The 23,187-nt window shown below is 41.6% G+C and overlaps 1 protein-coding gene across 1 annotated transcript in view; it reads left to right on the forward strand.

The window, feature by feature from the left end:
• LOC117530936 (ankyrin repeat and fibronectin type-III domain-containing protein 1) overlaps positions 1-23,187 on the forward strand; it is a 322,495-nt gene that overhangs the window by 208,749 nt on the left and 90,559 nt on the right. The window contains exon 5 of the mRNA XM_034193900.1: positions 11,876-11,916. Within this exon, the coding sequence (XP_034049791.1) occupies positions 11,876-11,916 (41 nt within the window). The remainder of the gene's footprint in view (positions 1-11,875; positions 11,917-23,187) is intronic.

Consider the following 23,187-nt stretch of genomic DNA (forward strand, 5'->3'; position numbering starts at 1 on the left):
CTGGCTTGATTACTAATCAGCTTCCCAACCTGCAGGCATGGAACATCCAGTTCACAAAACTCCACTGCAGTGGAAGCCGATACATGACTAACATACAGCTCAATATAAAAAGGTGTGAGGGACACCACTTTTACTGACTGTATAAATGTTAGTCACAAAATCTAACGTACCTCAGGAAGTGTGCTGACGAGCGTGAGACCTCACCCCCTCCTCTTTCACAGACCGTGCATCAAACCCTGGACGTTCTCTGCATCCACTGATAATGAGATGGCTCCCGAGACGACGATCTCACCCGTCTGGTCACAAGGTCGAGTCTCTGGCGTATACACACTGTATACTCCAGTCTTAAATGCCACCATGTTCCAATCCATATAGATGCACCTCAGCTGTGAGTCCTGACGAGCCGCAGGTGATCAGGGTGAGGTCCTGATAACCTCAGCAACACAGCCACTCAGTCCCAAATGCAAACCACCTGGAAGGAGAAACAAAGGACAGAAACAAAAAGGCAGCCAGGCCCCCCCAGCCATATATCAATACTTACATGTTTTTTTTTTTCATATACTCCAAATGTAGTCAACATTAACTCTGCTAAGACCTTTGTTGCAACTGTTATTGTAAAACCTGTGACTATTGCCTTACCTATGAACATAAGTATTGTCTATAGCTTGTAATTTATTATTACAGTGAAGTTTTCCTGTGCAGTATATTGTAATAATTGTTACTGTCATGCAATTTTGCCTGCTAGCGTAATAATTATTAGGAAAGTAATTATCTGACTTAGAACATGTAGTCTTAGTCTTTTATTCATTGATTAAAGACAGTAGTGGCATTATCACTTTGTACAATAGTGGTTGATTGAGTTGCACTTTTACACTTACCATTATAATTACTGCATGAGACAAGTGGTTAAAGCGTTGGACTGGAGACCAGAGGATCCTCGGTTCAAATCCCAGCCTGACTGGAAAATCACTAAGGACACTTGGGCAAGGTCCTTAATCCCCTAGTTGCTCCCGGTGTGTAGTGAGCACCTTGTATGGCAGCACCCTCACATTGGGGTGAATCTGAGGCATTATTTCCGTGAGCAAAGAGAGTGAAGCATTTTAACAGACCTATTTTGAACTTTTCTTTCAAAGTCTGCTCTGAGTGCCTCTGCGAGTGTCCTTGCTGTGGTTAAACTAAAAACACAGCTGCATACCTGCAACGCATTAACAACAAATGCTAACGTTACCCCCTCCCCAAATAGCCCTAAAATCTCTTGTTGAGGATGGTATGACTTTAAAAATGTGCTCATAAAACCTTCTTATATCTCAGTCAGGTCACGCTTTCCACATAAATACACAAATTCTTGATTGTTTCTGCTCAGACTGCAAACCAGGGCAAATCCAGATGGAAAGAGGGTATTGTGTGTGTGTGTGGGGGGGGGGGGGGGTGCCGGGGGGGGGTGCCCTCCACAACACCCTTTAATTAAAGATCCAATTAAAGGCATTTTTTATACTTCTACAAATAATAATTTTAACAACTAAATGTTTAAGTCAGCATTACTCTGGATTCAAATTTAATGGACCTGTCATACCTTGACAATTAAGCCAGTGTATGCCAACTTTTGAAAAATCTGGTGAATATGCTGGCTACATCAAATAAGTTATGCAGCTGTCACACCTTGACAGTTTATCCAGTGTATGCCAACAGCCCTGTTTCCATAGAGTGATCCGGATCGGAACGGTTAACTCTAGCTAGGCTTGCTTTCTGCCACCAGCAATGCCTTTTGTTTGGTAGATATTTGCATGCACGTCATCAAGTGCCTGTGCGCTGTCGCATGGTGTCGCCCCTCCACACGGAAGCCAAACAGAATATTTTAACATTTTTATAAATTTTATTAAATTTTTGTCTTGGTGGATCATGGGATTTACTTTTATCACATGCAGAAAGCTGAAGAGTTGACTCATGGCTGGTAAACATTGACGTAACTGGTTGAGTTGATAGAAAGAACAATTATAATATTGTATTGTCCTACAGAGGACTGTAGGACAATGGTAAGTGCTGACCTGGATCTTGGAGTTCCAGTACTCTGCAGAAAGTGTAAGAGGCTGACAGAAAGGATTCTAACATGACTACAGGAATAGAGAAGTATTCCTGTGATTTCAGTTACTTGAAGGTTAAGAAGAAAGATGTGGAAAATCAAAAAGAGACAGAAATTCATAATCTAGGTACTCACCCTTTCAGCCTGGATCTATGGTAGCATAACATAGCAGTGAGGTTTAAAAAGAAAGCGAAGGTCGAGAACTTCCAAAAATAATTTTTAGTTCATGTGGAAAAGTCTGGTGGTATTTTTTATTTATTTATTTATTTTATTTATTTATTTTTTTATGTGACGACAGGAAAATACTTCGTGCTCACAGTATTTATTTAAAATATCCATCAAGTGTGTTGTTGCTGTCATCCAACTACCCCACATTGCACCATATGATTCCAGTAAATGATGAGTAAAATCAATCCGCTGCCTGTGGAGTGAAAACGACTTTTTCCTCCATCCGTCCATATCGCTTCACTTTTATCTTCCCCACTGGTAAACCTTCTCCCTCCCTCCCGCAATTATTCCCTTCAGGCTACAGAAGCTATAACCAGCATCTCCAAGCACACCCCCACCACCCACTACCTATTCTCTCACTTTCTCCCCCCTCCTCTCCTGTCCTCCCCTTTTCGCTGTGTGCAGAATTGGAGAAGCTTATCGCCTAGCAACCACAATTAACATACAACAAGTCAGTGGTGGTAGCAGCTACCATCGGAGCAGCTTCACTAACCTGCTGGTGACCAACAGCTCCTGAGAGTGAGATGGACACCAAAACGAGAAACTAGGGGACGTCTGGACAGGGCGGGAGGGGAGGGGGGACAAAGAGAGTTATACAGGTGAACTGCAATTGGAGCTGCCACTAATAGGTTGCGGTAAGGACTTTCGGTTTTGGAAGAAAAGGGAGAGCGAAGTAGTGTTCCGTGACGAGATTGAATCGGTGACTCAACAGGTAAGCGCGCGTGCTGTAGTTAATAGAAGTAATGGTTTGAAGAATGCTTGAGTGGTTGTATTTGTACATACGTTTTTTGAGGCATAATGGTATTGCTGTGATGGTATGCCAGGCTGCTTTGATACCTGCTGTAAAGGTATGCTTGACATCCTTTTTTCCTCACACGCAAGCTTATGCTGATTATTTGTAATTAATATTGTAGCCCTATAATCCCTTTAGTTGTGAACACAGATGTCACTCTTTTTATATTTCAACATTTGTGCCATTTTTCCCTGCTTATGAATATTTAACTTCTTATTGAATGCTGCTGTCTGAAAGCTCTCACCTGCCACAGCTAATAGTCCTCATGTTATGTTCTAGTGGCAGGGCTATTACAAATACCTTTATTTGCTTGTAAAAAAAAAAAAAAATCATCTTTTGATGTGTTTGTTTGTGCTCTGTTTGGTGTATGGAGCAGGAATAAGGTTTAGTCTAATTACAGGTAACGTCTACAGTCTTGCCCTCTTGACTCTTTGAAGAGCGGATGAGTTTGCACAGCAGCCTTTACTGCCTTTTTCAGTTTTGCTTGTTACTTGTCAGTAACCTGTTCGGTGCAGGTTCCACATTGCGTGCACGCTGAGCTGCTGGTGTGCATGCAGATAGAGTTGATTTATAGTGATGAGTGATCAGGTTCATTTGGACTGATAACGATGGCACAAAAACAGCATTTTAATGCACATTTGACAGTTGGAGAGTAATGATGCTATTAAAAAGTCAGATTTGTCGCATTGAATTTTTTTTACCATATGGAAATGGTAATGATGTAAAAATAATTTATTTTGTCATCTCCCATTCTACTTGTAGTTGCCACAGCAGATCTCATTTGGAACCGCATATTGATTTGGCACAAGTTTTACCCCTTAATCATGCAACTCCAGGTGTATATGGAGAATGGTGGCATGAGTGGTCTTGGAACCTTCTGGTGTGGAAACAAGCCCACTTACGACCTGGAAACAATAAATTTGTATCAAGTTGTCATTTTCAGCATTTTGGAGTTGTCTTATCAGGTTAATGCGCTTGGTTTCAGTTCAGATCCCACCCCTGCCACATTTCTCCATAATGTGGAGTTGCGTCAGGAAAGGCATCCAGCGTAAAACTTGTGCCAATTCAACATGCAGATCCACCTTGGAATTGCTGTGGCGACCCTGAGTGCAAACAAGGGAGCAGCTGAAGGGACTTACTTACTACTTTTTACTAACCTGCCAAAAAACTTAAATTCATATACCTCATGTACAACTTCAGTCTTTTTGTCTGTTTCACACATTTTTCTGTTATTGCACATTTTATTTTACTTTCACAATTCTTTTGCACATTTTTCTTACTGTGAATTATTCAGTGTTTAGTGTATATTTATACATGGTGTACAGAGTGCAGCTCAATCCAATTTCAAATTCCTTGTATTCTGTTGTAATCTGTGGATACTTGGAGAATAAAGGCTATTCTGATTATGATATTGGTGATGCATTATTTACTGCAAATGTGCAGTTTTGTTGAAAGAAAATGTTGCACATTTTTCATCTGTTCCTTTGCACATTTAAATGGAAAATAACTCAGCTTAATCTTTGTAATGTTATGAAAATTTGAGCAAAGGAACATTGTTAAAAATTAATCTGATAATACCTTCAATCTCACATCCTCATTGACTCATTCAGTCCTTCCTCATGCTACATGATGTCATTGGGGAACTTAATCAATATGAAAATCATAGTGTCTGGGATTCTGGGGGGGTGGTGGTCTAGTGATTAAGGTGTTGGGCTTGAGACCAGAAGATCCTTGGTTCAAATCCCCGCCTGACTGGAAAATCACTAAGGGCCCTTGGGCAAGGTCCTTAATCCCCTATTGCTCCCGGTGTGTAGTGAGCGCCTTGTATGGCAGCACCCTGACATCGGGGTGAATGTGAGGCATTATTGTAAAGCGCTTTGAGCGTCTGATGCAGATGGAAAAGCGCTATATCAATACAGTCCATTTATCATTCTGATGTCTTGAGTAATTTCTAGACATTTTAAATTGATAAAGTCATGTTTTCATGTGGTCAATATTTCAGCCTGAAGGGTGGCTCTAAAATAGTGCTGCTTCAGCCCCTCATAGATCCTGCATTTCAAATGTCAGACACCCACCTGTCCTCGTCCTTCCTGGTAAAGTGGCACTACCTGAGGCCAAGGGAGGGCTGAGAGGTGAAAGATCAATCTCTCTTTGTAGCATATGCTGTGCACAGTTGGAAGATGAAATGCATCACTCCTAAAAGATGAGTATACGTCATAAATGTATACACTCAGAGAGGTCACTCGGTGAAAATGTCACTGCTCTGCCCACATAAAAGCCCACTCACAACACACAAACTCAAAGGCAGGGTTCTGTCTGATCTTCAGCTTGACATTCAAAGGGAAGGGATTTTTTTTTTAGTTTACAGTACCACTTAAATGCTTCCATCCATCCATCCATTTTCTTCCGCTTTATCCGGAGTCGGGTTGTGGGGGCAGCAGCTCAAGCAAAGCCGCCCAGACCTCCTGATCCACACACACCTCCCCCAGCTCCTCCGGGGGAACCCCAAGGCGTTCCCAAGCCAGCCGAGAGATGTAGTCCCTCCAGCGTGTCCTGGGTCTTCCCCGGGGCCTCCTCCCAATGGGACGTGCCCGGAACACCTCTCCAGCAAGGCGTCCAGGGGGCATCCGGAAAAGATGCCCGAGCCACCTCAACTGACTCCTTTGACGTGTAGGAGCAGCGGCTCGACTCCGAGCTCCTCCCGAGTGACCGAGCTCCTCACCCTATCTCTAAGGGAGCGCCCAGCCACCCTGCGGATGAAACTCATCTCAGCCGCTTGTACTCGCAATCTCGTTCTTTCGGTCATGAGCCAAATCTCATGACCATAGGTGAGGATCGGAACGTAGATCGATCGATAAATCAAGAGCTTTGCCCCCCTACTCAGCTCTCTCTTCACCACGATGGTCCGATACAGCGACCACATCACTGCAGATGCTGCACCGATCCGTCTATTGATCTCACGCTCCATCCGTCCCTCGCTTGTGAACAAGACCCCGAGATACTTAAACTCCTCCACTTGAGGCAAGGACACTCCACCGACCTGAAGAGGGCAAAGCACCTTTTTCCGGTCGAGAACCATGGCCTCGGATTTGGAGTTGCTGATTTTCATCCCGGATGCTTCACACTCGGCTGCAAACCGCCCCAGTGCATGCTGAAGGTCCTGATTTGACGAAGCCAACAGAACCACATCGTCCGCAAACAGCAGAGACGAGATTCTGTGGTTCCCAAACCAGATCCCCTCTACACCCTGGCTGCGCCTAGAAATTCTGTCCATAAAAATAAGGAACAGAACCGGTGACAAAGGGCAGCCCTGGCGGAGGCCATCGTGCACTGGAAACAGGTTTGACTTACTACCGGCAATACGAACCAAGCTCCTGCTGCGGTCATACAAGGACCGGATAGCCCTTAGCAGAGGACCCTGGACCCCGTACTCCCGGAACACTCCCCACAGGGTGCTCTGAGGGACACGGTAGAACGCCTTCTCCAGATCCACAAAACACATGTGGACTGGTTGGGCGAACTCCCATGAACCCTCGAGCACCCGATGGAGCGTGTAGAGCTGGTCCAGTGTGCTGCGACCAGGACGAAAACCACACTGCTCCTCCTGAATCTGAGGTTCACCCATCGGTCGAATTCTCCTCTCCAGTACTCTGGAATAGACCTTACCAGGGAGGCTGAGGAGTGTGATCCCCCTATAGTTGGAACACACCCTCCGGTCCTCCTTCTTAAACAGAGGGACCACCACCCCGGTCTGCCAATCCAGAGGCACTGTCCCCGATTGCCACACCATTTGTGCGATCCATTGTGCTGTTAAAATTCCTCTGTAACTCTGGTGTCACACCAGACAGCTGCACTGATGAAGACAGTGTCATTTAAAAAAGATATCCATCTTTGTATCTATGTGATGGATAGTTGGACAGCTACTAAATTGGCCACTGTACAGCATCTTAATTTGCAGCCAGCGGGCTGTTTATCCCAGACTGTATTTGTTTTGAAATGCTTCAATGGGCGTGGGGGAGTTCAAAGAAAATATTGAGTGACTGTAGGGATTCTGACAATAAGTATGCACAGTAAATTTTGCTTATACTCAAATATATTGTTTGTATCCATGCAGTTTGCAGCAATGAGGTCGGTGAGTTTAGATACAGTACATTGAAGACTGACATAGCTTATGGCCCCTTCACACATACTGTGAAGTTTGAACAAAAACGGCGAAACAGTACGAAATTAGCACACGAAACATCTCTCCGACGGGCAGGTGTGTATGAACCTGGTGCAAGAGGTCATGCACGCGCCGGTGTCTTTCGAGCAGGAACAGTGCCAGGTGCAGCACATGGTGCCGCTTATGTGATATAAATAAAAACCAGCCAGTACCTGTGGGACCACATCACGTTGCTTATGTGGCATAAATAAAAAAATGAAAACCAGCCGGTACATGCGGGACCACATCGAGTCGCTTATGTGCAATAATTTTTTTGAAAAAAGAGAAAAACACACCACCCACTGGCGGCAAACTCATACCTTTGAAAAGCTCTGATTCCCAGTCAGAGACTTTACCACTGAGCTACAGAGCTGTTCTTTGAAAGCTGTGTGAATCTGCCTCATATTAGGAAGGACATGGAAATATTACAAAACAATTAAAATCACACACCATATAAAAACACTGCATTTATCAAACGAGCAATACAGACATGATCCGTTTTGTTCCTCTGTTCCTCTGTATGTCTGTGACCATGGGTCACAGACATACAGTCATGAAATGACATGAATGAGAAGCAGTTCACTCGTCTCATTCATGTCCACATCTGCGTGGCGCGTCTGCACCTGGCCATGCGCAAGTGTCTTATGGACGACTTGCCGCAGAACACTGCGTCATGTGGCACAGAGCTCACGTGGGTGACGTGACGGTGAGATCACCTGCAGCGTGTTCTGATTCGACGGTCCGTTTCAACCTGGGAGCAGCCTGTCCATGTTCGCGTGCTCACTCACTGCAGCACGTCACCACAGTGATATATGTTTTTATTTATTTCCACTTGATAACAGCAAACAAACACACGCTCATCACAGTGGGCAGTTGTTTGTCCATGTCTATCCAAACACAGTACGTGGGGTCTAGCTGCAATGTCCATATCCACAGATTTCCACACCCACTTCAGTGGGAGGCCACACCTCTTGTCATCTCAGCGCACACACCAAAGCCACACTCGTGTGGGACTTAAACAAATTTCTCTGTGAGTACGAAGGTGATTGTCTGCAGTCTGTTATTGTGCCAAGAGTGTGACTGGCCACACATTTTCTAAGTGCCATGCGAGCGGTGTTTGATGTTCGTGCACGTCACCTGGAATTTGGCTGGCACCTGCCGCGAGAAGGTGCGATGGGTTCCCACAGCGCACTTTGTCTTTCAGGTGCTTGTGTGTGCAAATAGTTGTAGCAACAGGTGTACGAGGCGTTGGAGGCAGGGACGACATTTCACGGTTTGCACACAATTCCTGCGTCATGTGCACTAAGTGTGCACTTAGTCCAAACTTCGCACTATGTGTGAAGGGACCCTTACTTAGGGTACAGATGCTCATTTTAGTCCCAATATGCTACAGGCAAGGGGTGAAACTGACTTTTAGAAACACTGCTGCACCTCATTCAGTGAATGAGGCTGATTTGCCTCTTGGCCAAACAAAACATTGTAAAACAGCAACGCAATTTCACACCAAAAGTGAGCCCAGTCCGAAGTGACAGCATGCTTACACGAGTACACATCTGTGGAACCACGTCAGAAAAGCCTCTGTCTGTTTACTACTATTGACTGCCTGCACAACTCTGTACCTTTCTTTTTGATGTGATCCAGTTTTCCTTTTTCAGCCTAAAAAAAACAACAATCCACTGTGCTGATGCCACTTCACAGCTGATCAGTCACTTGGCTGATGAAATGTCAGGCATTACCCCCACCCCTTCAGTGTCAGAACAAGGGCTTTGGGTTGTTTTTGACATTGCGCTCTTGCTGTCAAATTCTGCCATTGCCTGAAGGTTAGATTGTTTTTGATCCATGTGTGTGTATGTGTTGCCTCTGTACACATCTTGTGTGTGTGCTGTGTGTCTGTTACTGCATATATCACCTCTGAGCTGTGTAGACCTCCTGAAGATGTGGCAGCAACGCACAATATGTGTAATGTGCATGTTTGCCTAATACAACCCCTGGCAATAATTATGGAATCACCGGCCTCAGAGGATGTTCATTCAGTTGTTTAATTTTATAGAAAAAAAGCAGATCACAGACATGACACAAAACTAAAGTCATTTCAAATGGCAACTTTCTGGCTTTAAGAAACATTATAAGAAATCAGGAAAAATAATTGTGGCAGTCAGTAACGGTTACTTTTTTAGAGCAAGCAGAGGAGAAAAAAATATGGACTCACTCAATTCTGAGGAATAAATTATGGAATCACCCTGTAAATTTTCATCCCCAAAATTAACACCTGCATCAAATCAGATCTGCTCTTTAGTCTGCATCTAAAAAGGAGTGATCACACCTTGGAGAGCTGTTGCACCAAGTGGACTGACATGAATCATGGCTCCAACACGAGAGATGTTAATTGAAACAAAGGAGAGGATTATCAAACTCTTAAAAGAGGGTAAATCATCACGCAATGTTGCAAAAGATGTTGGTTGTTCACAGTCAGCTGTGTCTAAACTCTGGACCAAATACAAACAACATGGGAAGGTTGTTAAAGGCAAACATACTGGTAGACCAAGGAAGACATCAAAGCGACAGAAAACTTAAAGCAATATGTCTCAAAAATCGAAAATGCACAACAAAACAAATGAGGAACAAATGGGAGGAAACTGGAGTCAACGTCTGTGACCGAACTGTAAGAAACCGCCTAAAGGAAATGGGATTTATATACAGAAAAGCTAAACGAAAGCCATCATTAACACCTAAACAGAAAAAAACAAGGTTACAATGGGCTAAGGAAAAGCAATCGTGGAATGTGGATGACTGGATGAAAGTCCTATTCAGTGATGAATCTTGAATCTGCATTGGGCAAGGTGATGATGCTGGAACTTTTATTTGGTGCCATTCCAATGAGATTTATGAAGATGACTGCCTGAAGAGAACATGTAAATTTCCACAGTCATTGATGATATGGGGTTGCATGTCAGGTAAAGGCACTGGGGAGATGGCTGTCATTACATCATCAATAAATGCTCAAGTTTACGTTGATATTTTGGACAATTTTCTTATCCCATCAATTGAAAGGATGTTTGGGGATGATGAAATCATTTTTCAAGATGATAATGCATTTTGCCATAGAGCAAAAACTGTGAAAACGTTCCTTGCAAAAAGACACATAGGGTCAATGTCATGGCCTGCAAATAGTCCGGATCTTAATCCAATTGAAAATCTTTGGTGGAAGTTGAAGAAAATGGTCCCTGACAAGGCTCCAACCTGCAAAGCTGATCTGGCAACAGCAATCAGAGAAAGTTGGAGCCAGATTGATGAAGAGTACTGTTTGTCACTCATTAAGTCCATGCCTCAGAGACTGCAAGCTGTTTTAAAAGCCAGAGGTGGTGCAACAAAATACTAGTGATGTGTTGGAGCGTTCTTTTGTTTTTCATGATTCCATAATTTTTTCCTCAGAATTGAGTGATTCCATATTTTTTTTCCTCTGCTTGGTCTAAAAAAGTAACCGTTACTGACTGCCACAATTTTTTTTTCCTGATTTCTTATAGTGTTTCTTAAAGCCAGAAACTTGCAATTTGAAATTACTTTAGTTTTGTGTCATGTCTGTGATGTGCTTTTTTTCTACAAAATTAAACAACTGAATGAACATCCTCTGAGGCCGGTGATTCCATAATTTTTGCCAGGGGTTGTAGAGAGATATCCAAATGCTCCAACTTGAAGATTTTATATGAAATATTTAGCTTATATTCAGGTAAACTTGATAATTTGGGAAATGCCTTTTGATTTTTTTTTTTCCTCATTCAGTTGTTTGCGCCTCATTTTTTTAAATTCAATTTATAAAAGCGCCAAATCACGACAACATTGCTCCAAGGCGCTTTACACAAAACACAAAATAGTTCAAAATCAATTTAAAATGAGTTTAAAAAACAACAAATTAAAAACACAATAAAGCAAAAAATTTAAAGAATAAAATTTAAAAAATAAAATACAACACACTGTATTAACCGTAGCACTGATGGAAAAAACTTCTTTAGTCTTGACTTGAAGGTCTCCACAGTATCGGACTGTCTTATCGACACTGAGAGACCATTCCACAATACTCTTACACTTTCCTAAATTATTAATCTGTGCACAATACATTCAGTAGAATATGGTAGCTACTTGGATAATTATTTTTTATTGCAGACACACTGTATAATTTAGTATTTTCGGGGGCAGGATTGATCAGTTACTTTGAGGTTTAATGTTCACATTAATGGGAGGACTGTGAGTTACTGAAGCCCACTTAGATTCTAATGATCTAAACTTTATTAAGACATAACACGGCATACTGTATGTGGTTTACTAGAGCTGGATTATGTTTCAGATCTGCACCATTTCTTTGACTTCTAATCTCCACTGACAGTACTTCAATGCTCATATGATGTTCTTATACATTTTTCAGGAAGTATTTGTCCTTGCATTAGCTCATCACCAAATATGAATTGTTCCATACATATGTACGCTTGTAGCTTCACAGTATAATCACACAAGCATATCTGAGGAATAAGAATTTGACCATATCTTAATTGTAGTGTCTGTGTTTTCTTTTATCTAGAGTCTGGGCTCTGCTGACAGGAAGGACAATCAGCAGAAGAAGTAAGTTCCATCTGTACATTCTTGTATTTCTTTCTTTATACTACTCGTGGTTGTCACACAGACAGGTTGCTTTGAATCGCAAATCTCAATTGAAGCAGGAAAACTACAAAATACACCAGTGGTGGGTCAGGTTCCAAATTCCAGTCAGTACTTTCCAGCAAAAAGCCTGTACACAGTAAAATCCATTGAGCGAGTAAATTGATTAATCATCTATATAGAATAAATAATATCACCTCCATTTTGTATACACCATAACTCAAATATGCATACTACATAAAAAGGCAAACAGCAGTATCTCACACTGTGTAAGGTATCTGAATCACTAGGCATTTAGTCATAGTTGAATGATATCCAAAGTTGTTTACAGCAATTTTCTCTGCATTATCAGCTCTTAAATTAGGATGTGCATTACTGTAGTGTACTTTATATTATTGGAGTTTATAAAGTTTTAAATAATTTCCTTTGGGATAAATCAAGTTGATCTTAGTCTTATTTTGTTGAGTGCCTTGATTCCTGGGAAAGCCCTATATTAGTAGTGCTGGTGGTAGTAGTATTATTTGTAGTAGTAGTTGTAGTTGTTGTTGTTGACAAATGTGTGATTTTCGGTATATACGTTGCACCAGTGTATAAGCTACAGGACTAGAAGCTAGTTAAAGTGACTTATACCCCACAATTCAGTTCAATCAATTTTTTTATATAGCGCCAAATCACAACAAACAGTTGCCCCAAGGCGCTTTATATTGTAAGGCAAGGCCATACAATAATTATGTAAAACCCCAACGGTCAAAACGACCCCCTGTGAGCAAGCACTTGGCTACAGTGGGAAGGAAAAACTCCCTTTTAACAGGAAGAAACCTCCAGCAGAACCAGGCTCAGGGAGGGGCAGTCTTCTGCTGGGACTGGTTGGGGCTGAGGGAGAGAACCAGGAAAAAGACATGCTGTGGAGGGGAGCAGAGATCGATCACTAATGATTAAATGCAGAGTGGTGCATACAGAGCAAAAAGAGAAAGAAACAGTGCATCATGGGAACCCCCCAGCAGTCTACGTCTATAGCAGCATAACTAAGGGATGGTTTAGGGTCACCTGATCCAGCCCTAACTATAAGCTTTAGCAAAAAGGAAAGTTTTAAGCCTAATCTTAAAAGTAGAGAGGGTGTCTGTCTCCCTGATCTGAATTGGGAGCTGGTTCCACAGGAGAGGAGCCTGAAAGCTGAAGGCTCTGCCTCCCATTCTACTCTTACAAACCCTAGGAACTACAAGTAAGCCTGCAGTCTGAGAGCGAAGCGCTCTATTGGGGTGATATGGTACTACGAGGTCCCTAAGATAAGATGGGACCTGATTATTCAAAACCTTATAAGTAAGAAGAAGAATTTTAAATTCTATTCTAGAATTAACAGGAAGCCAATGAAGAGAGGCCAATATGGGTGAGATATGCTCTCTCCTTCTAGTCCCCGTCAGTACTCTAGCTGCAAAATATGGTACTTTGATCAATGCAATATGCACATTTGTTTTTGCTTATATAATATACCACTGACCTGTCTGCCCCCTCCTGGACGTGTATGGGCTTGTTTCAGGAAATAAAATCACCATCACATCCATGATAGACATTAAGAGCTCTTACTTTACAGTGAAGCTTCCATGAGTTTTACATGTACTTGCTTTTCTTCAGGTCTATCTCACCTGTTTAAAACAAACAGGTATCCAAAAAGAACTGACTGTTTCCTGTCGTCAAAGGCAGAGTATCAGCTGTGCAGTTGTGTATTTCAACTGTTTGTGCTCACATGGTGTCATAGCAACAGGCGTTTCCTAACTAAGTATGGGGTCTGGTGCTTGTTGCTTTGTGTTGTTTCTTCTGTTTGTGTGACATGCATTTTACTTGGCACCATAATAAACTTCATATAAATTAGAAATGCCAATAAGAGCATATAATGAGGACAAACCCATTAAGGACTGATGACCTTAGATGTGTTATATCAATCCAAAAAGAATGTCTGGAGAATAACATACTAAATCAGAGAAGTAAACAGACCATGCTTGCAGCATGGTAACCACACAGGGCCACATGCATGTTATTTGGTGGTCACAAACTAACATTGATAGTACAAATCCTTAATGTGCTTCCAGCCATGTTGTGTTTCGTTCTGCTGTGTTTCATGAGTTGCGTGATTCCATTCTCCATCTTGGAAATGTAGTCCTCCACCTCACGTAGCCTGTCCTGAATCGTATTCGATACATTTTTCAATTTGGTCGTTGTCTTCATGAACATTGATGAATCGACTGCAACTTTGTTTGGAGTTGTATTATCCATGCAAGTGATTTCTGTCAGTACTTTCTATGCCAGAGTTTCCAGTATGGAAAGTTAACAATGGGCTGTTTTTCAGAGAAAGATTTGCTGTCAGTCTTTGGTTTTGCCTCAAGTTCATGTGAGTGGTAGCATCTTTGAAAACATTGACATTGCTGTAGTCATATATTCACAAAAAAAAACAAACAAATGCTGCAATCAACCTTAACAGATTGGTGAACAGGACAGATAATGGCAGAGTTAAACTGAAGATACCAATGACAGTTGATGGTATCATCATACCACAGCCCTCTAATGTGCTGTCATCTCACTCTCTTATCCAACATAACTAAATATTGACAGATTTTTTTTTTTTTTAGTTCACGACCATCAGCTTGTCTGTCACTGTGTTCTAAATAATATGATTAATTCTGAGTCCGCTTTGCTTTATAGATCAAAAGTAATAAAACATCTTCTGCACTGTACAGTGAGTGTAGAATTTCTTGTCATCTTGGAACTGTCTGTGCCCAGTGTGCTGGCGCAGTGATAAGTCCAAAATGTGAAACATCTGTTGCCAGATGATGAGCAGCATTTCAAAGACCAGTAAAGCTGTTGTGGATGTTAACAAAGGGTGTTTTTTTTTTTTTTTTTTTTTTGAAAATGGCCTAGTCCAGATAGTAAAAAGTTTGTGGAGGAACTGGAACTTATACTCTTGGAAATTGGATAAGTTCTTTACAGGTCCTGAGTCCCATCAAGCTCATACCTATAGCATGCAGTAGATAAGAGTCTGACTCCACCTGGACAGGACATCAGAACATTGCAGGTATTCCCCAGCTGAGACCCTATTTTGAGCTGGGTGGACTAGAACAATGCAGATGAATGTGGTAGACTGGAACCAATCCCTGTGTATTGGTTGTTAGTCCAACTCCTACACCACAGGGTCATGTGCTCTACATATCAAAGGAGTGCTGATGCAATGCAACAGAGTAAATGTTATACAAGTAATGAATGTTCATGAGTTCAATATGAATATTTCATGAGGTGAAAGATGGAATGTTCCATTCAACGAGGAGAGTACAAAATAGGGCAGCGCAGTCTTGTTTGGGGTGGGCGCTAATGTCTCTACGTCCGGGGTACAAACCAAGGCATTTTCAATGGGTTTTTGGGCAAATTACATGCAAACAAAGTAAAAATGCAAAGAAAAAGGGACAATGCGGTGGGAAGGTGGACATGTGTTGTGATTTGTTTATGATCCGGAGCACAAATGTGTTGAGGCGGTTTTGCAGGCGAGAGAACGGTGATACTCTGGTTAGCTGTGTAGGCTAACACTTACCGATACAACATCTCCCCCTTTTTTTATCCACTGGGAACCAAAAAAAAAAACTTTTCGCAACTGCTTTGGTGATTGCAGTCAAAAACAAAACCGTACACCATTTATCCGTATGATGTTATGCTGTGTATATATTAAATGGAGGTCCCCGTAAGTGGTCAAATCCTGTGATATCAGGGAGGGTTCAAATGAACCTACGGTCTCCTATTGCGATGCGACAATGTAGTCCATGATGCTGTGCACTGTGTCCGTGTACTTCCAAAAAAAGACTTTGTGTAGTTCCTCTGTCCATCAAAAAATCACATCAGAAATTTGTCCAGCTTTCCATCCTAACAGCTCTTTATACCTCCAGATGGCTTACAGCGTGGTGGATTTGTTTTGTGTGTGTGTGTGTGTGTGTGTGTGTGTGTGTGTGTGTGTGTGTGTGTGTGTGTGTGTGTGTGTGTGTGTTTTAGAAGAATTAACAGTGTCAATTAGCTCCTTCAAATTGTTGTCCACCAGCAAAATAAACTCCGCTATGTTTAGCTAAAAGTCACCCCCAGTAGTGTGACCGCACGGGATGGTCGGGCGTGCAATAGCACATTTCATATAGCACCAAAATTGCACTCTAAAAAAGAACTATTGCACGGTCAATGAAACACAACTCTTCTTTACTGCTGCAGTGCAGGGAGCAGTAGGCAGCTAGAATATGACAGCCGGCGGACAAACCCCACATCTAGACGCAGCCACTTTGACCAGTGGCTGCTGAAAGAGCATTTTACCTAATGTACACGTTTTGGTTGCATGAGGAAACCACAGTTCCAAAAGAAAACGAGCATGCGTGGACACATGCACCTGCCCACCCACACACATGCATGCACACGCAACATCCACACAGAAAGGAACTGGGTATCATGACTCATGAAAGAATGGGGTACTCTGAGTTTCTTAGAGGGTGGAGAATCCTTTGCTGTTTTCTCGATAGTGAGGGACGAATGTCAGGCGAGAGAGACCATGATTGACTCATTTATTCACAAGCGCAAGCCATGTAATTGTCATATGGGACGAAATAAATGCATTTGTGTGGATTTAAGTCTATTAGATGAAATGAAAGACACAGTATTTGTGCACCAGAAATCTGGCTGATTCAATGTTTTGCTTGGACAATAAACTCCAAAACTGTAAATACAGTGTAACTCCGTTTTTTGCTACTACTGTGCAACCGAATATCAAGCGTTTGTTATTAATACCAATTTAAAGAGAGCTTTCCTTTGAATCAGTGCACAAACCAAAATAACCCGCAATAATAAACAAATAAGCACAAATAATAAAAGTACACTCCAACAGTGCACAAGTGCCAGAGCCGATTAAACATAAAATCAAATGTACTTGTCTTTTTATTGTAGTGTATCCGATGCTGTAGTAAAATATGTTCATCTGCATCAGAGAACATCCAGTATGTTGTCCAACACACATTTAGTACTCCATCGTGCTTGTTTTTGGAATTTAAAAGTTCTTGTGTTAAGTAACAGCACACACTGCCTGTGTTCCAATTCAGTGGCTGCACATTTATATGGCGGTAATCGTCAGCCGTTTACATAAAAAAGGCTGTCCCATGACCTGTGCACTCCCCCCCAAACAATCACTTGAGTAATTCCTGCAATTTTTTTTTTTGTTAAGACAAAACTGTTGGTACAAAAAAGAAAGAGAGAAAAGGACACTTTTAGGCTCCGTGTGTACAACTGTAAATAAGCAAAAGCATAAATAAATACTGAAAAATGTTTACTAAACTATGGGTTGGGCCTACTATGCTAGCTTGGTGTGTGCAGCTGTCAAGGTTGCTAGGCAACAGGAGGTAGGGCAAGGAAACTTAATGACACAACAGCAAAACACTCCATGGGCTAAACACTCATTTCAGAACAGTTTGTTCCAGACTACGCTGTGTCTGAAGGGCTGACGTCTGAAGAGTTTCATGGCGCACAGCTCTGAGAAGGGTGCAGACCCTGAATTGGGACACAGCCACTGTGGTGTGCACATGTCCTACTGAGTTTCTGTCTGTTGTTAAACCTGCCCCACGGGGAAATGCTGTGTTTGGAAGTGAGTTCCGCATACAGAAAAAATGTGTAATTTGGACTTATACTTGGGACATGCAATAGAACATCTCACGCAATCTGTGGCAAATTCCATCCAGTTAAAGACGGATTGAACAGTTATTAACTTAAGAAGTACTACAGACAGTGAGCCTCAGCACTTTCACTTGTTCAGGAATTTCTGTATGAGGTCCATCTCAAAGACCAACTGAAATGGTGGATTATGTTCAGAGCCATGTATAGTCATCAGTGAACACGTTTTATGGCCCCTTCACACATGGTGCGAAGTTTAGACGAAAACGGCAAAACAGCGCGAAACGGTTCAAAATTAGCACACGAAATGTCGTGCCGACGGGCAGGGGTGCACAAACCCGGTGCAAGAGTTTGTGCACGCACCGGTGTCTTTCGAGCAGGAACAGTGCCAGGTGCAGCACATGGTGCTGCTTATGTAGAAGAAATAAAAAAATAAAAACCAGTCGGTGCCTGTGGAACCACATTGCGCCGCTTATGTGGAATAATAATAAAAAAAAAGCGAAAAACACACCACCCACTGGACCCAAACTGGCACCTTTCAAAAGCTCTGATTACCAGTCAGCGACTTTACCACTGAGCTACGGAGCTGTTCTTTGAAAGCTGCGGGAATCTGCCTCATATCACGAAGGACATGAAAGTATTCCAAAAAAAAAAAACAATTACACACCATAAAAAAAACACCGTGTTTATCAAGTGAGCAATACAAATCAGATCTGTTCTGTTCCTCTGTAAATGATCCTTGGTCACTGACATACAGTAATGAAATGCCATGAATGAGAAGCAGTTCACTCATCTCATTCATGTCCACATCTGCTGGCGTGTCTCCAACCATCAGCGTGCGGGCGCATGTCTTGTGGACGAAGTGCCGCAGGACACCGCGTCATGTGGAACAGAGCTCATGTGGGTGATGTGACAGTTAGATCACCTGTTGCGTTTTCTGATCCGACAGTCTGTTTCAACCTGGGAGCAGCCTGTCCATGTGCGTGCGCTCACTCGCTGCAGCACGTCGCCACAGTGATATGTTTTTATTTATGTCCACTTGATAACAGCAATCAGACACACGCGCATCACAGTGGGCAGTTGTTTGTCCATGTCTGTCCAAACACAGTACATGGTGTCCAGCTGGACTGTCCAGATCCATAGATTTCCACAGCCGCTTCAGTGGGAGGACACACCTCCTGTCATCTCAGCGCACAGACCAAAGCCACCCTCGTCTGGGACTTAGACAAATTTCTCTGCGAGTACGAAGGTGATTGTCTGCAGTCTGTTATCATACCAAGAATGCGACTGGCCACACATTTTCTAAGTGCCATGCAAGCGGTGTTAGATGTTCGTGCGTGTCACCTGGAATTTGGCCGGCACTTGCCGCGAGAAGGTGCGATGTATTCTCACAGCGCACACTTTGTCTTTCAGGTTCTTGTGTGTGCATATAGTTGTAGCAACAGGTGTACAAGGCGTTGGAGGCAGGGATGACATTACACGGTTTGCACACGATTCCTGAGTCCTACACACAAAGTGTGCACTTCGTCCAAACTTCGCACTATGTGTGAAGGGGCCCTTACACATAGCAGATTCATCAGGTCATAAAGGGTGCAACATTAATATACACACTAATCCAATCCAAATGTCCCTTTAGATCAAACATTCCCAATTCTAAGAGCGCTGAGGCCCACTTTGAAATCTCAAAATCTTTGGGGGCCCCACTCGGATCACAGTTGCGATTGACACAAGAGACAAAGTATTTTCATGGATGCATTATGTTAAAGTAGGTCAGATAAGTGGGGGAAAATAACAATTTAAATCCCATGGCTTTTTAGATCACTTTTTGGGTTATTTTTACATTTTAAAATCAAAAATCAGACATTTAATGACCTCGTGCCCCATCTGGAGTACTGTCATGACACAACAGGGTGCTGTGACCCACACTTTGGGAATCCAGTGCTTTTTTTTTTCACGTTTATTTATAACTTTTTCAACTTTACAAAACATACAAAACAGAGCGACAACCAACAACAGAAAACAGCTCTCATCAAATTAACAATATCACTCCACCCAAACAAAGATATTGAGATACACACAAATACCCAAAAGCAAAAAGAATACACCAAATCAAATCAAGAGAGACAATATATTATAAATATCTACAGATATTCTACATTCGTACCTCCTCCCTTCAAATGTGAGCAGCCCTGATCATGGTACACATGCGGAAACAAAAAAATCCACAGAAAGAAAAAAAAAAGGAAAAAAAAAAGGTAAAATAAATAAAGAATGTTGATAAATTGTATGGAGTACTGCATTACATTACACAAGAGTCCACTGGTATATCATACGACAACAAGAAAAACTTTGTTGTAGGGGTTAGCTATATCTTTAAATGCTCCAAGACTGGTTTCCATACATTATAAAACTTTTGAGGACAACCTGATACATCATATCTCATTCTTTCTATGTGCAACGCTCCTATTAATTCTCTGAGCCAAGATTCAAACTGAGGCGATGTGTCAGATTTCCATAATTTTAAAATACATCTTTTAGCTATCACCATGCCATAGGTGACCACTGACGTCACATTGTGACCCAATGACTGGAGAGTGTCAGAGAAACCAAGAAGAGCGGTTTCGGGGTCAGGAACAATTTTGTTTTTGAGTCCACAGGAGTACCAATTAAATATTGAGCACCAAAAACCTTGGATCTTTGGTCAAAGCCAAAATTGGTGCCCCATCTGGAGTACCGTCATGACACAACAGGGTGCTGTGACCCACACTTTGGGAATCCAGTGCTTGAGAGACCATGCCCCAAAGGAATTTGTACTATACCATCAAGATGGGGTCTATGAAGAAGCACCGCATCACTGGTCAGAGCGAAAAATTTCAAACCAGTTTGGTGTCTTCATTTCATTTCCATTCGGGTTGTCACGACAGCAGTTTTTGTTTTTTCTTGTGCTTGATTCATGTGCTCCAGGTCATGTGTGAAGCTGCTGTTGATATAAACTGTCAACTATCACAGTGTACTTAACTGTTCCCATTTTCTCACTTCCAAGTCACTGCATGGCAGATCCCACTACTTTGCTGCCATACTCTCCATATTTCAGGGTCTTTTGCTCTGCTTTTTGTAAATCAGTGGGATACTTCATCCAGCAGTCTATTCACATTGAGAAAAGCAGTTCAAAGCCTTCATTTCTTTGCCGAAGTGATAGCTGGGAGTTAAAATAAAACTGTAACTTTTTGACTCTGACACTTGGAGGGACTTGCTTGTGAGCAGTCGTGGCAGCAGACATATTTCTGTCATAATGTAACTTTACTTTTTTGTTTTATGTGAATTTATTCAAGACAGGAATAACAAAGGAAAAAATAATCATAACAGTGTGAGCATGTGTGGCTCAGCCTGTGGTAAGTATTAACAGCTTACAGAGCAATTTTAAGGTTTAAAAATGCAAATGCTTTCAGTAACCTTGATATTTGATCTTCTGAAAATTCATGCCAAAAATGGAGCCACCTTGAAAAATGGCAACCATTTTGTATTTTTCTCTTGGCTGATGTTGTCTTATGAAGAAGCACCCTTTGTTGGATATATGTGCCAACTTTGGTGTTTGTGTGACAAATTGAAGGATCCTTGCGATATTCAGTTATTGCCCCACTACAAGTAAGGCTGCACAGATGCTGTTGTATGAAACATTCCAGAAAAATTTTAAGGGAAAACATTAGGGGAAACCGGGGCACAGTGGATCAGAAATATTGTTTTGTGGCAGCATAAACACATTATGTATAGGTTTAGGTTATTCTATTGTGGATTTAATACAGCGTTATTGTTTATAAGGCTGTGTTATTTATTTACAGGTGTTTAAAATCGATTTTAAAATTTTTGATTCACTGTCCGCTGGACACTAATTCACGGGGCACAGTGAATCAGTGTCCAGAGCACAGTGAATCAACGTATAATGAAAAACACGATTATAAAGATTTCTTCAAAATTATTAAATATATACTGATGCATATACAAACTATAATCCAGCAAACCAGCTATGTAATGTGTGAGTGTCTTATATAGTGATATAAGTCCTTTAGAAACTATTATAAATACAGCTGTTAATAATTTCTGTTTAAACGTGAAAACAGTTGTTTATATACACAAATTATATAAACAATTCATGGAAAAATAAATGTATAAGCTTCAACAAGTAATATTGGTCATCCACGTGATACTGGGGCTTCGTAAATCACTTTTTAGACTGATTCACTGTGCCCCAGGTGCATGTGACACACCTGAGTCATGTTATCAAATAACTGATAGTCTGGAGAAGACATAACACATGCTCATCAGTTGGATGGGATAGTCTTCTAACTAATAACAATTTTTTGGACCACCTTTCTTCTATTGTGAGAAATAAATACAAAGACACTAGGGATGTGAATCATACAACAACTCACGATTCAATTTGATTCTGATTCTTGGGATGCCTATTCGATTCAGAATCGATTTTCGATTCAAAGAGCTCTGAGAAATAGTTATATTACCTAAAAAATGTTTGTTTAAGAAAATGCAGCTTTGCAAGGTTAATCAAGTGATTCTAGATGTAAATTTACTTATCTGCTTTGCTCGTTTTGAGTTAGCTGGCAGTTTAGCGAAGCGAAGCGCTGGTCAGTAGTCGGCAGATACCGCTGCTCCCCTCTTTTAGCTTTTAGCATGTGGGCTTGCAGATTTAAAGTGTTTCCGAAGTACTTGACATTCATTTTGCAGATTTTGCACACTGCGTAAGTCATGTCAAGCTCCTTCTTACGCAGCAAATAATAAAATCTAAAATGCGTCCAAACATTTGCCTTTAGCAAAGACGGTGCTGGCTGAATTAGCTCTTCGTCCGCCATGCTAAGCTGCAGCTCACGAGTGTTTGAAGCACACCGGACACCCCCCCCCCCCCCCCCTCGCGGGGACGCTGTAGTACGGAAGCCGTTGCCTGACAAACAGTACACGCAGCGAGTAAGCAAGAAAATGTTTTAAAAAATGCTTTTTAAAAATCGATTCTTGGATTCAGAATCGTAATAAATAAGAATCGCGATTCGGACGTGAATCGATTTTTTTTTTTTTTTACGACACCTCTAAAAGACACTGACATCCACAAAATTGACCTTTGACAGAAAAAAACTGACTTCACTTGCCACTTAGTTTACCTTTAATGTATCCAAAAACAAAACGCTAATTTATAAGGGGGATGTATTTATGCATAAAAATATAGCATAATTGCCGCAAATATGTATGTAGTTTTGCAGATACAGCTACTGAATCACCGTGCCCCGGTTTCCCCTACCTCTGTAAACTTAAAATGCAAAAACACTGAAACCCAAATTTATGTTCTCTTGCCACATGATTTTAATATTTAATTTCCATTCAAATCAATTTGAAAACATTTACTCAAGAAACTAGTTTAATGTATTGTAGCTGTCTTCTTCTGGTCCTGTTATAAGTGAGAGAAGCAAATAAAGAGAGCCAGGGCCCACAAAATCACCCTGTATCAATGCCTACTGGAATAATTAAAAGGTAAATTGTAGCAGAAGGCTCGTA

Source organism: Thalassophryne amazonica, chromosome 18 (assembly GCF_902500255.1).
Source record: "Thalassophryne amazonica chromosome 18, fThaAma1.1, whole genome shotgun sequence".
Taxonomy (NCBI): domain Eukaryota; kingdom Metazoa; phylum Chordata; class Actinopteri; order Batrachoidiformes; family Batrachoididae; genus Thalassophryne; species Thalassophryne amazonica.